Genomic DNA, 16102 nt, shown 5'->3' with positions numbered 1-16102 from the left:
TGGGTGTTAAAGAATTGACACTGTTTTTCTCCATTTTTTTCAAAGAGGTTTCAATAATTTATTGTTATAAGTATGTCACTAGGCTTAATTTACATCTAGTATGTAGGTAAAGATTCAGAAATTACCTATTTTTGTATGCAAAGATTTTATTTTTATACATTTATATCTTTGGAAGAAATCAGAATAACAAAAGCTGTGATTTTTTTACTTTTTCGTATACGAAGTTGTACAAGAAGAAAGTATTATAATCGTTAAAAAAATTCAAGATTTTGACGAAACTTCTTATTTCAGACTTCTTTGAGTTCGAAAAAAAACCAATTTTTTACAATGCCAGTCCGTTCTTCTGTCTGTTTATCTGTGAATACGAAAACTCAAAGCGTTTTGAACTATATGGATGAAATTTGGAATAAAAGCTTCACACTTATTTTGTAAACTTCTATCAATTATTGAACAAAATCTATTCAGAAATAATTTGTCTCTCCATCTGCCTTTATACAAGTTAATATATAACTACAGAACGAAAAGAACTAAACAGATATATATTAATACACAGATATATAATTCGGTATGTATAAATATAATTTAATACATATAATCTAAAGTTATATGTAATAAATTTGGATCCATGTCCAATAACGGTTTGAAAGCAACAAATGAATTTTATGACTACAACTGTAATTCTGCGCCAAATTTTGGTTTCAACCGGTGGAGAGAAAGAAATCCAAAATACATATTTCGGTTTCGAAGTCCCTTCATAACTATTTGTCGCTAATGGCACAATGTTAATAATACAGTTTTATGCAGGTGTGGGATGAGGGATTATACCTTAGTTACAGAGTATACCAGGAAGTTTTTGGGTGACTAGCCCCCCCCCCTCTCCGCTAGTTTAAATGCTAAAAAATATCTCATATAATTCGTAGAATTCCTCGGGAAATATGTTTCATTCTATTTTTTACTGTTACTGTATGCATCGAAGTTCACAACTTAATTCGCATTATTTATAATATCTGCTCATAGAAGACTATTTTTGTTTTTTAAAACTGTTAAAAAAATTGTTTAAATAAAATAAAATGTATTTTGTTGTTGTTTCTTCGACTCTTATGTACTGAGACATTTGGGCTCTTTTTGGGTTTTGTTTTGTCATGTAGTGAAGACAATTTTGTAGACATTTTAAATTCCTTTTCTTTCACCTATTAGGATCAGCATGCTTTTAATATACAAATTTGACGCCAAAATCTCATTGTAAACTTCACTTATCTGATATTCACAGATAGATTGACTGAGGTAATTGTAAAATTAGGACTTATATCGGACTTGGAGAGGTCTAAAACATAAAGATTTATCAAATTGTCCAAGTGAAATTTTTAAAGATTAAATTCTTCTTATTCGTAATTGAATTAAAATGATATAAAATAAGTATTAAACTCAGGATGTATCAACAAAATAAAATTGAATTTTTACAAACCTAATAAAAATAGTTAATTAAATCAGACCCCATAGTAAGGCACGTGCAATGTAAATCCATTTTTCTTCCATAAATATTCAAAATATTATTTTTCTACTAACAATTATATCATAACAATTAATTAAATAATTAGGTCAAATTTCATGACTTTAGAGCTTTATGCGCTAGTCTAAACTTGTTCAAATTAATTTTGATTTTTTCCTTTAAATTTACAATTATAATTGCTATTCCAAATTAAGATGTGGAGGTGCTAATGACAACTTTGTAACACCGTGGAATTCCGAAACATTACGACGTTGCCGTTTTTACAAAGGAAATAAAGATTTCAATAAAAAAGAATCTCGTTCACCCTTTGAGAAGAAAGGATTGGTGTTTGAGATCAGCAAAAATATGAATGGAAAATTAAACTTACCCCATTTTAAGTACCAACTCACGTTCAATTTTTCCAAATAATGTGATAGCAGTATAACAATATATGTCACAATGATTTTACGATAAAATCACATATAAATTTGATAGAAAAGGCTTGAATCAAACAGTCAAACACTGAAATACTTCAAGTGATCAAGCATAAATGTCAAAAATTAAAATAATACTGGTAAAAACAGCAAGATTGATTTCATCTGAAATACATTAAATTTGTATCCGTTTTATATTAGATTCCTAATCGGAAGTAAGCGCGGAAGTCATCTCCATCGTTGAAGTATTATTATCACCGCTAAGATAGGAACGCAAATCCCACTGAGTCTCCCAAAATTCCAAAATGAAATGTGCAACTATGACACATGCCGATTTTCCATTGCATTATCTAACTGAGCATCTATGTATATATCCGAAAAAAGTAGTCAAAATTTGGTCTCTTGTTTCGAATTTCTTTTAGATTGCTTAAATATCTGTGTCTTAATGGCAATTTAAAAGTTGTATTACGATATGAACATTAAAAAAAAGTGAAAATTATAGATTTCATTTTTTTTTTCAAAATTTTTTTTGGTTTTAAACTTAATAATGAAATTTTTATTTTAGTGAATACAAAGTATACTGAGTGAAATTATTGTAATCATAAAAAAAAAAAAAAATCAGTCCCGAGATTTTGGATGATTTGTTTCAGTCTTCTCCGAGACCAAAAAATGTATATTTACTTTCTCGTATAGGTAGTATAGAGAAAGTATAATAACCGTCGAAAAATTCACAGTCGAGATTTTGACGAATCTTCACTTTTTAGACCTCCATGAGCTCGAAAAACACATTTTTAGAAAATGTCCATCTGTCTGCCTGTCTATGACTAAAACGTTTTGAACTAGAGGGATGAAATTTGGAATAAAGTCTTTACTACAAATTTGCAGATTTCTATGAAATTTTTAGTAAAATCTGTTCAGAGGAAGTCCGTATGTCTAGCTGTTCGAATATAAGTTAACCCTTTCTAAGACCGTGGGAAGTATGTTTCCCACCAAATTTATCAATCTTTGTATGAAATTACGTAGGTTGGCATAAGTTCTGACACATTTTTTTACAAAGACAGAAACTTAGATGCTTCAGTTCTTTGTCTCACACAAAATGAGATGTGTCTTGGTTTGTCATTTAATTATTAATTAACCAAATTAATTAATCAATCAAATTAAATTTATCTAATAAGCTAACTGAATCCCTTTACTTATTCTAATTTCAAGCCTAAAAATATTTTAACATAATATGACTAGAAAAAAAATGGCCCTTTAAAGGTTTAACACAATAATTACAAAATGAAGAGAGCTAGATATTTAAAATTCGGTATACAAATTTAACATTTATAGTGTAGACACTGTCCAATTTTGTGCCAAATCCAATAAGGGTTGATCATGTGTTGGTCTGTACTTTCAGAATCATGTAAACGCGATTATTTAAAAACGTAGTAACTTACGTATATCAAATTTGGTATCTGATTTTATTTCGATAAGTGCAGTTTTGTGTCAAATCTTTGTTTCAATTGGGTTAGAGAAACGTGTCTCAAACACAATTTCGATTTTTGGATGCTATTAACATATGGCAGAGATTACTCGTCAGATAACTAACTCACCGATATGATATAGATTCAATAAAAAAATGCTAAATTACGCCAAAAGTTTCTTTTTTTAACTATTGCACGCCAACGCCATGCAAAGTGTTTTCTCTAGAATGACAAGCTTATAAGAGTGCATGCGAGGAAATTTTGGGTTTGAATTATATATGTCTGCAAATAAAATAATCCAAAAAATAAAATGTGCTAGTTTGAGAAATCCTTTCATGTGGTCTTTGTACAAAAAATGCAGATTATATCAAATTTTGTAAATCCACCAACGATGTCGGTCTGTTCGTTATTCTGGTCTCGTATCCAACAAAATGTTAGGTAGCGTATTATGGCTATTAGATATGGGCCCATTAGTTTTGCATTTACAATAGCGTAAAAGCAATAAGCTGGATGAGTGAACTTTAGGATGCTGTTTTAATACCGAAATAATAAATTTGCATCTATTTTTGGATGAAATCTGTCACTAGAGACTGATATATTTTTTTGACTGACCTTCTCTTTATGAATATAGTAACTTTAAAAAAGCAATATGGGGGAAAAATTTAATTTGGTATGTGGTTTTCATATCAAAATTGGGGATTATATCTTATTTCGAATCGAATCTGAAAAAAACTACAAAAATGTATTATTAATTTTTTTAAACTATACTACGATGTTGAAATGGGACGGCGATGGCCTGGAGGTAAGATCTCAGCCGTAGGGTTTCAGGTTCGAGACCCAGATTTCACAGAAGAACCGTCATGTAAGAGGGGGTTTGTTGCACGTTAAATCCGTCATGCCAAACGTCCTCCCGCTGCTGTGGTGTGGCGCGGAGAGGGGGGTGCAAGATCAGGTGTCGCCCTCGTCATCTGACCGCAGTTCGAAATTGCGAGGTCCGTCCCAAAATAGCCTTAGTGTGGCTTTACAACGGGACGTTAATATAACTAAACTAAACTAAAATTAAACTAAACGATGTTGAACTGTAAAACTGAACATTTCATACTAAAATTTCGAGGAGAGAATACACCAACTGGTTGGAAAATATTGTTGTTTGTCATTTCTCAAATCTATTTATTCTAGATTCATTATTGAGTAAAAAAGGGTAATAGAGAGAATGTTAATTCTCTATTTTTTAGTGAGACCATTTTTTTCCTATTCCAATATGAAATGCTATATCCAATATAAAATGCTATAGTTACAAAATGGATACTATATTCGGCATGCTTTATGACTTCATTCACAGCTTCGTCGCAATTTCTTGGAAGTGATCTTAGAATACGATCTGATGAAATGGAGATTACGCTCCAATTTCCAAACTTCTAAATTAGACCGATTCATGATTCTTCTGTTAGACCCATGGCCAGATTTGAAATAAGTCAAACATATGGAACCATGATAATTGTTTAACCAAAAGATCCTGATTTCGTGCCCCATGAAAACAGATTATTTAATCTGATGTTTAATGCTACTGTGCTTATGGATGTAGTATGGGTTAATCCGTTATCAAGCATTCTAACATATATGGTGCAGAGAGTGGAGAATTGGATTGTAGATATTATGAAATTGGTTTGGAATACTATAAGGATTAAAATGTATCAGATTAGATTGTAACGTAAGGATTTGAAAGAGTGCATTATGAAAAGAGTTCATTTAGGTTCAGGGTCTCATATATATGTGCCCTCAAAACTGGACGTTGATGAAGCAAATCTAGTTAACTTATCTTTGGTCCTGGAAAATCAAAATATTGATATATAATTTAAGATACATTCTTATTTTTTTATTAAATATAAAAGAAGTTGTGTATGTGTCTGTCGGTATTATACGAGGTAGGCCGATTGACCTAAAAATACTGAAATTGATATAAATACTCTTAGAAAATTTGTGCATATTCTCTTTAGAACATTTTTGAATGGTTATTTAGAATTTTGATTAATTATTTATTATGCAAAATTTGGATGATTTTTGGAATTATCTCCCGAAAATATTATCGAACACGATTGATTTTTACGCTATTATAAAATTCAAAAATTATGTTTTAACTAAATTAATATTATAAAACATGCATTTTTTTCTAATATTAATATTAAATTCAATTTTACATTTGTGGTTTACAATAATATTTTGCATTATTATAATGAAAATCAAATCTATTTTATTATTTTATCAAATTTTTAAAAGATCTCATCTTATCTCCGATAATTTTATCCCAGATATTTATATTATGTATACATATTATATAAATGGTTTTCATATCTTCTTATTAAATTAAAACTATTAATATGATAGGCGAACCTGTAAGTTTTCGAGGGCGACTAACACAATACGTGTCGCTATGTAACAAATATTGTTGTGTAAAAATTCAACATTGATTTTCATTTGTCAAGCAATTTATCGGTTACTGCTTTAATTCAAACTTTTTTTCTATAGGTATAACAAGCAAAGCATCTGTCTAAATATGTTTGTGTTCCTATACAATTTTATAATTTTTGTCCAATATCTGATAAAATTTGCCACATATATTCTTTAAAAAACCCTTGTTAACTTTTAATAATAAAATAATCAAAAGTAACCGAAAAATAATTTAAAAAATAATCAAAAGTTTGAATAATTAAAAATTGCACAATGTTTTTCATTATTTCTCGATATCGTAAAAAATTAAACAAAAATTTAAAAAAATGAATGGTCTTCTCGAAATTTTCTCGCATCTTTCTATTCTAAATGTTAAGTCAGAAGGCCCTGCATGATATTGGCGTGCAATAGTTACGAAATATTAATCTTTGGCGGGAAGTCAGCGTTTTTATTGTATCTATCATTGTAGAGTTCATGGTTTACAGTAGCAGAAAATCAAATTTATATTTCAGAAGTGTTTTTTTTAAACAGATTTGAACCACCATTTGACACAGAACTACATTTTAGTAATAAAATTCAGTATTAAATTTATTATATTTAAATCATTGCGTTTTTGAGTTGTTGCGTTTACATGTTTCAGAAAGTACAGACCAACTGACAATCAATCCCTTGTTGGATTTGGTTCCAAATTTGATAGGTGTCTAATCTATAGATGTTAAATCTGTGTACCTAATCTTATCTGTCAAGCTCTCTTCGTTTCGTAGCTATCGTGTTATCTTATATTCACACAGCCTGACATACAGACTTTATCTGAACGGATTTTGCTCCTAATTTTATAGACATCTATAAATATGGTGTAAAGGCCGTATAACAAATTTCATCTATCTGGCTCAAAGCATTTTTTGAGTTATCTTTGTCACAAACAGACATTTTTCAAAAATGCGTTTTTCGATCTCAGGGGGATCTAAAACACAGACATTCGTCAAAATCTCAAATTCGAATTTTTTGACGATTACTATACTTTCACTATAATACGTATCGTGAAAATATAAATGAATTCACATCAGCTTAAGTTAAAAAAAAATCATCTTTCAAATGATGTCAGTTTAATTATCATAGAATTCTCCCCTTAATTTTAACAATTTTTTAATGAATAAAATTTTTATTGTGATTTATATCAATACTTTTTATAATTGTAATGAAAATCAAATTTACTGAAATGCTTTATCAGGTAACCATATTATCTTTTTCCTTTGTTAAAACCGTAGATATATTTTTAGTAGAACGCGGGTTGACAAAGACAGCGAACAATGGATAAAGATTACCGGACTTGGTAGTAAAACTAGACAGGACAGAGGAAATAAGATTATATATTGAAATAGAGAAATTATTATATTTAGGATATGAAATATTTTTAATTTTCTCAGTATTAAAACAGAGAAATTTGTTAATCTTTAAGTGCAGCCACAGCAATTTTATTATTTTCTAGCCTCTTATGACGACCAACTGGTATTCCGGAAATATTAGTTGTATTTAATATTAAATAAATATCTTAAACTTAATTTAATATTCACGATTCCTTCAACAAAATATTTTCTAACATCAAATTGCAACAGACTATAAGGCCTGTTAGTCTTTAAGTCTTACACTTGTTCTCTTCATTGTGTGCATGCACTTTCCTATTCGAGTGTTCTGATATCATATTATTCTATTGCGCGTTGTCTTCCACAGTAATGTAACTTCACTTTCTGATCATAAACTACGCAGATAATTAGAAGAATCGTTCTTCCTTAGCTTTCAACAATGAAAAATAAATCCCGTGATTTAATATTTTGATGAAACCGAGGGGAATTTGAGTTTTAATACTACAATAAAATCTATTGCTAAAATTTTGAAATTAAAATGGTTTTTAATTGCACTAAAAGGAAATTAGTATCATTAAAAACAACTTTTTGAATCTTAAAATGATGTAAGAATAAGCTTATTGTAAAAATGTTTTTCACAGCTTTTGCAAAATTCTTAATTAATCAAAATTATCACTCAAAAATGAACCAACAATCACAAAAGAATGCACCTACAAATTTGACACAGATGTACTTCCAAAGTACATCTGTGTCAAATTTGGTACCTCTATATCAAATGGTCTGCTTGCTGAGCGCAAACATACAAACAAACCAGCATTTTTCTTCATTATTAGTAGAGATTTAAATTATTGATTGCATACATTGCATTATTGGTAATGTTAGATTTTAATTTATACGCTTTCTGATAATTTAAATTTCAAAATTAAATATGTATTGTTCCATAATAAATATTTTCTATTTTTTTTAAATTTTATATATTTTTCCACCATTGTCATATACCACCAGGTAGCGGACGTACCACTTATTCGAAACGATTTATCTAAGAATTCTATCTCACTGACAGAATGGAATTGCCCTTCGGAATCCATTAACTCATTCCTTCACAATTGTTTCATTCTTTTTTTTCCGATGACAAACTAGTGTTAGATGAGACATTTGGCGCAATAATTGGCGAAAACGTGGGAAAGGCGGAAGTAAACACACACAAAAAAAGAAAGGGGAAAAAAACTATCGACCTAATTAGAGATTGCGGAAAACCCATCAAAGGAGGCCAAACTACACCTTTCAACCATTTTTTTTTTCATTCAGTTAATTCCAAACACTTAGCATTCCAACTTCTTTATAGCTGAGTTAATGACAACACAAACAATAAAATTAAACAATCGCGAACTTGATGCTATGCAATCTTTCTCGATTTCATGAACAAATAGGTAGCAATCCTGTTCCTTATAAAGCAAATTAAGTTTTTCTTATTTCGATTTTATTATACTGCAACTTTGAAAACAATAGAATGTTTCGTTTTGAATTACATGCTGTATCTCGAAATCGTTACATGTAAATAATTATTATTCCGTTTCACGAGAGAATTCTGAAATTTTGTAACAATTATGAAATGGAATTGTGGGAATTTAAACAGACTATGAAAAGGAATTTCAGATTAAATTTAACAAAATAATTATATTCTGAGAATTATTTACTAAATAGTAATTTAAAACTTATCTTCGAGTAATTTAAAGAATCTCCTCACTCTTTCTACCTTCTAATACAACATTAAAATAACGTTCCTCATATATCTTCAAGGTATAAGGTAGGTGACTATGTTAAAAAGTCGATTTTTTTACGAATTTTTAAAAAATTCGTAATTTATATTTTTAATGTTTGAACAGGTTTCTTTATAAAAATAATTTGAATTTTTTTTCTATATTTTTGGGAAATTACACTGATTTTTATATTTTCATTTACATTTTTTAAAAATATATTATTTTGCAAATTTAAATGCTATTTTCCCAAATTCTAATCTTTGGCAGAATTTTTTTACGAAAAAACTCATAAATTAAAATCTAATGCATATTTTTTTTTGTTCAAATTTGGTATAATATTTTTTCAATATGTTCTGCAATTCCTGAACTAGAGAATAAGTAATCTATTCATTTAGAAACATTTTATTTTTGTTTTAGTGCTTCACAGTGTGAAAAAAATTGAAAATTTCGTTTTATTTATCATTCGAACCCCAGTATTTAAAGAATGGGTAGAAACGAAATTTATTATTTAGTTCAGGAATTAGATAATATATTTCTTAAGTTATCTGCAAAATTTTTAGCAAATAATTTGAGAAACCTCTAAATTAGGTTTTTGCTTTATATCTCTTTTTATCCAATAAAAAGCAAAAATTCAAAATTTTAATCACTTTAGAGCATTTTTCAAAAAAAATTCATCCTGAACATAAAATCAAATGTCATTTCTAGTGTAAACAAGACGCAAATTCTGTTTAGATTCATACGATCAAATTATAAGAACATATATGTATAAAAATGCTACAATAGTGCCAATGTTTATAGTATTTATCTTAACCCTTTAAAGGGCCATTTTTTTCTAGTCATATTATGTTAAAATATTTTTAGGCTTGAAATTAGAATAAGAAAAGGGATTCATTTAGCTTATTAGATAAATTTCATTTGATTAATTATTTAATTTGGTAAATTAATAATTAAGTAACAAATCAAGACACATCATTTTGTCTGAGATAAAGAACTGAAGCATATAAATTTCTGACTTACTGAAAAAGTTTGTCAGAACTTATGCCAACCTGCATAATTTCATACAAAGATTGATAAATTTGGTGGGAAGCATACTTCCCACGGCCCTAGAAAGGGTTAAATCTAGTTTGTTTCCATGCTTATAATTAGTATTATATGTATATTAGTATTACATATTTCCAAGTTTATAATTATTAAAGTAATGAATCTTTTCCTGTACTAAAGTGTGAGGAGGGAGGAGAATCTATTCTATGTCGATTTGATTCATTCACATTACTTGTAGGTCATGATCATAGGATTTCAACAAGTGTAGTTTTTAAAAAGCCTTAGGGACCTATCAAAGAAAATTCGAGTTTGAAAAATTCAAATATATTTATATATCAGTATGTTTCACACTTTCTATGCAGTTAGTGGATCATTCAAGGTTGTGTTACATAAGCACAAAGTCATCGGATGGAATCTCACTTTTGCCTACAGTTTTACTTACTCAAATACTTGCAATCTCGAAAAAACTGCAACCGTCAAAAATTCGAATTCCACATTTCGACGAATCTCGACGTCTTTGGTCTCTATGAGTGCGAAAAACACATTTAAAAAAATGTCAGTCCTTCTATGACAAAAGATAACCCCAAAATACTTTGAACTAGACGGTTGAAATTTGGTATACTGTCTTTATATCAAATTTACATGTTTCTATCAAATTTTATGTAAAATCTGTTCAGAGGACGTCCATCTGTTCGAATATTAGTTCACATGATAATAACAAAGCGAAGAGCTAGATTGATTAAGTTTGGTAAACAGATTTAACATGTATAGTGTAGACTCCCGCCAAATTTCAGCCAATTTCTATTTTGGATTGATTGTCTATCGTCTATACTTTCATAAACATGCAACCGCGATAACTCAATAGCGCATCAATTCAAATATATGAAATATGGCTTGCAATTTTGTGGCTACAAGTGTAGTTTTGTGTCAAATTTTTGTTTCAATCGGTCGGGAAGAACGTGTATAAAACCGAAAGTCGATTTCCTGTATAGAATTAACCACATGCCAGGCATTAAAAAACTCGCCAAGGATGGCACGATAAATTCAGTAATAAGAGGAAATTCACGCCAAAGGTTAATATTTCGTAGCTATTGTACGCCAATGCCATTCAAGGCATTCTCTGGGATAACACCTTTATTAGAGAGTATGCGAGAAAGCTTTGGGGAAACCACTTCTGCTGGTTACCTTCTCGATTGAATTCTAATTCTAGTTATTTTTTACCAAAAATGTGGAGATCAAAATAAAAATCGCGAAAGCATGACACAGTTTGAAAAGTTCTAAATAGCTTGGAATCACAAGTATTTTTAGTAATCGCAAATAAGGTATTTTAACTTTGCATAAGGAATGTTTGGTATTCTTTTTACATTCATTGCAGCTTAATAATTTCTCGTATATTTTTTGCGTTTCACACTGTTTTTGAGATCGATTTTTTTAATACATTGATAAAAGCGTTTTAAATTTTTTTTTAATATTTATTATTTTAGCTATTAATATTTAATTTCTCAGAGTGTTCATCAAGGCTTTAAAAAGATACAAACCATTTAAAACGTATTTGCTAATCGAAAAACCGTATTGGTATTCACAGAGACTCTATAATACCAAAAGCAATCCAGACCAATACACAAATCAGTCAGCTTTCTTTAAATATACATTCATATTCTAAACATTCATGAGAACAAAATTAATTGCCTACTATTAATATTCTAGATATCTTAGAATAAATATCATATTTGTAAAAAACCCATATATTTAATACTAGAACAGCAAATATTCAGTTCGGATTAGAAATATTCTTATTCTAAGAAAGAATTTTTAAATTCTTATTTTCTTTAATGTTCTTAATTTTTTACTTTAATTGGTTCTTTTAAATCAAAATTATGAATTTTAAAATAAAACTTAAGAGCATGAGATTCGAATAGAAATGCTCTAAGCCAGAAATTTAATCAAATTTATGATATATTTAAACTTTTAATGACCATCCAAGAATTTCTTACGATTACATTTCATCTTAATATTTTTTTAATAACATTGTTCAATTTTCGATGAAAAAAATTATTTTTTAATTTTTACCACCGTAATAAAAGTTGTTAAAAAATTTTTATTTAAATTATTATCAACTTTTTAGTCTTTAATATATTTCATAATTCATAGCTACAAATATTAGGGATTCTAAAATTTAATATTCCGTAAATTAGTATCTCAATAGCTCCGGATTTATAATTAACAAAATTAATCTATTAATTGAATTATAAATAATAAATAAACTATTAATAAACTAAAATTATAAATATCTTCGGAACTCTAGTACACGAGGAAACAAGTGAAAATTGGTTACAAAACTTCATCCTTACAAAAGATGTATTCTGATTGCAAATTATTACTATTGAATAATGAAATTTTACGCAAAAAATGAGGCTTGTTTTCCAAAAAATCGAACTTTTATGAAAATATACAGCAATTTATTTTTGTTAAATGTGAATAATGAAGCCATGCCTTCTATCAACTAACATTATTTTCCGTAGTATTGTGACATAAAATCGTTCTGGTAGAATCATTATGGATTTTTAAAATTTAAGTGACAAAGTTCTGTGTATAAAGACGTCATTAAATTATGCGTTTTACGCTGTTGTAGAAATATAGAGATAGATCTGTCTTATTTTCATTCTCGCCATCTAAGCATGGTAAAAAAATTAAGTTGAAATCTATTTTAATGTGACTTTTCTTATTGTTTACAATAAATACCAAATTATCTATGCCAAAAGATGGTTTCTATGGCAAACAATGCAGTGAGTCAGTCATCGAATGGTTGCTAAGGGAAATATTCCGTTTGATTATTTGGTTGACATATTGGCAAAAACCACATTAAAACAACTTTCAGCTCATAATAACATTGTGCTTAACTAATAGACATTGTGCACTTTAAGTTGTTAACTTAAGATTAACTTCAAGTAAAATCAATATCAAATCGTCAAGTCGAAGTTTTTTAAAGTATAGAGTTTGAAAAACTTTCATTTATATGGAAGCCTCTTCGAAATGAAGAGGCTTCAAAAGATGAGACGTCTTACTTAGGAATGTGTCCAGTGTGTGGAGGGATGGATGAGCTTAGACTCGGCAAAGAGCAGAGGCATAATGAGCAAAACAAAAATGACCATTAAAAAAAAAGATGCAAGATTATGTTGATTGTCTTAAAAATAATTCAAGAATAAGTCTTCTGTGGCTGATTAAAAATTGCAGATAAATAAAAAAAAATGTTTTGAAAACACCTAAAATACATATAATTTATTTATTACAATGATAATTTTAATTTGTTGTGTATAATATTTTTCATCATACTTGTAAATTAAAATATCATTTTTCAAGAAAATATGTATTAAATCCACTTACAAAATGATAAAATTTGCTTAATTTGTATAAAAATAATAATTTCGAGAGAAAGTAATTTTCTAAGAAGAATGAAGCTTAGTTTAGTTATATTAACTTCCCGTTATAAAGTAACACTAGGGCTATTTTGGGATGGACCTCGTCATTTTGAACCGCGGTCAAATGATAAGAACGACACCTGAGCTGGCACCCCCTTTCCAAATTTTCACATTACACCCCAATAAAAGAAAACATAAAGGAGATGAGAAAAGTGTGAGGGAAGAATCGCAGCTTTGGTTTGGTATTTCCGTCAGAGGCGCATGATAACTTTTGCATGATCCTGTTTCCGTTTTAATTATTTAATCGAGTGAATTTCTAGATTTTTCCGAATCGTAAGAATCCCAACAAAGTAATTTTTTTCGGGGATTCCTGAATAACATTTACCGATATCTCTGCTTTTTTGATGGAAATATTTAGAAATGTAAATTGAAAGGAATTATCTCTTATCTTTATTCTAACCAGCTAATTTTCTTCATCATTTTCTTCATTTTTATTCAATCACCAGGTTCCTCTTATTAATCGTACTAAGTAAAAAAATGTTTTTGGTATCCTAACTTTTTAAATTAAAATGGTTTCGCATTTCAATGATTTAATTATGAAACTAAGAGCCTCATTGTTTTATACAATTTTGAGTCCATTTCGTTGCCTGTGCCGATGAGGAGCCTTAATAGATACTCAACGGCAACTGTTGATTATATAAAAACAATTTAATCCAAAGCTTCATAATTCGATCAGTTTTGATAGAAGAAAACTTTCTTATTTAAAATGTTATTTTGATGAATATTTAATCAACTTTGATTACCAAACATAATATGATATGAGATTAAAGCATAATTCTTTAAGTTATTTATAATATATTTTCCCATTTGGAAGTATAATTTATTTCTAATGCTTGGTAATTAGCTATTGATTAGAGTGGACACCATATATGCTGTATATGGTGTCCACTCTTTATGGTGTCTTTTATGGTGTCCACTTGGATGGTTTCTTAGTATTGTGAAAATCCCACGTTTTGCTGTGATTGCTCTCAGTCCGTTTTCAAATCCAATAAAAAAGTAACAAGATTTTATAATTTTGTGAAATTATGAATTTTCTATTCCAAAATGGAAAATTCTACTATCTTCTTATTTTGCTTCTTCGATAACACATTAGAGGCTTGTACTTCAAGATGCTCAGAAGTTTGCAGGATGCTCCTACATTTTCACCTGCTGATGAAATTATTTCTTGGTGTTGCTGTCTTATCTTCAAAAATTGAATCATAAACAGTGACTATTTGCTTGTTATTGGCTATTGTGACTTTTATTTGTAAAATTATTTAGCGCTGTTCATTAAGAAAAAAACTAAGAGATTTGAACCTTCAATCCGAACATTGTTGCATGATAATGATTCATGTTTGATCATGTATCCTCATTTCCATTTTAAAAAAATTGCTCCTGATTACATAGTAGCAATAACAGGCACACACAAAAACTTTATTAAAAATTTTAAAATTTATTTTTTAAATTTTAAAATTTAATTTTGGTATAAAATTGTTATTATTTTTAATTATTATTATTAAAGTTTATTATACATTTATTTTTTTTAATTTTTTAAAAAAGAATTTATTAAAATTAGAAAAGAAAATTAATGGAGATAAAATAGGCTCTACTGAAATACTTATTGTTTGAAAGTGGAGTAAGTAGTGTAGAAAATAATAGTATAAAAGTGCAGAATGTGCATCAAAGTAGTGCAAAATTGGTTTTCATACGGTAATATGCTGCGTAATACAAAAACTGCTCGAGGAAAATTACTAAAATTTTGATTTATTATAAATTTAGGTCTGATTGCAATATTGAAAAACCTTTTTTTTATAGAGCACTTGATATTCGAGAAGTAACTACTTGTTGGATTTGGTTACTTTATGACCAGTAATCTGATTTGTAGAAAGTTTTGAACAATTATTGAATGTCGAATCATGCAATGTTTACAAAATATTCTAAACTGTAAATATAAAAGCAGTATCACGTTATCAATGAAAATTAAAATATTATCATGCAAATATTAAAAAAAAATTAATATATTGCATTTAATAGACCTTTTTATAAAAACATTTATTTATTAACTAGAATGATTCTACAACTAAGAACATAGAACTTGCATTATATCTTTAATTTGCCATTTAATTTGAAAACAGAATCACCTATTTTTGGAAATATATAGCTAAATAAGAAAGTAGGAAATTAGGTCTCGGTGGAGAGGGAAAATTAGATATTGCCACTTTCTGAGATATAAAATTAATAAGGACAAAAATTCATACGATCACTCCTGCCAGAAATTCAAGCTTTTCATTTATTTTCCAGAATATCAAATTTTCCAGGAGAATTCACTATAACTTATATTCACGACAAATAGCACCTTGACCGTTCTAAAAATTTCTATCGAAGGCTATAATTACAAAAATATGTTTACTTTTTTTGTTTCACTCATATTCTACTGGATTTAAATTAGAGAAACTTACAGGGCATTCCACCTACAAATTCTTTTGTCCTCAAAATAACCGATCATTCGTGTAGTGAGATGCATTCCATATATCTTGAAATGAATACCAATAACCCGTCTCTGAATACGAAGACCTTTTTATACAAGTTCCAGTGGCCAATGAGAAATGCCAATCGCAGAGAACAAAATGAATGCATTACCA

The 16102-nt window shown here is 28.6% G+C and overlaps 2 protein-coding genes across 3 annotated transcripts in view; one reads left to right on the top strand and one right to left on the bottom strand.

Moving 5' to 3' along the window:
* LOC129976268 (cyclic GMP-AMP synthase-like receptor) overlaps positions 1 to 1980 on the bottom strand; it is a 44946-nt gene extending 42966 nt beyond the window's left edge. Inside the window, exon 1 of the mRNA XM_056089748.1 lies at positions 1878 to 1980. Coding sequence (XP_055945723.1) covers positions 1878 to 1882 — 5 coding nt within the window. The 5' untranslated portion in view covers positions 1883 to 1980. The remainder of the gene's footprint in view (positions 1 to 1877) is intronic.
* LOC129976269 (clavesin-1-like) overlaps positions 1 to 16102 on the top strand; it is a 106436-nt gene that overhangs the window by 17148 nt on the left and 73186 nt on the right. The window lies entirely within an intron of this gene.

Source organism: Argiope bruennichi, chromosome 7 (assembly GCF_947563725.1).
Source record: "Argiope bruennichi chromosome 7, qqArgBrue1.1, whole genome shotgun sequence".
Lineage (NCBI taxonomy): Eukaryota > Metazoa > Arthropoda > Arachnida > Araneae > Araneidae > Argiope > Argiope bruennichi.
This window is presented reverse-complemented; position numbering and strand designations above follow the sequence as displayed.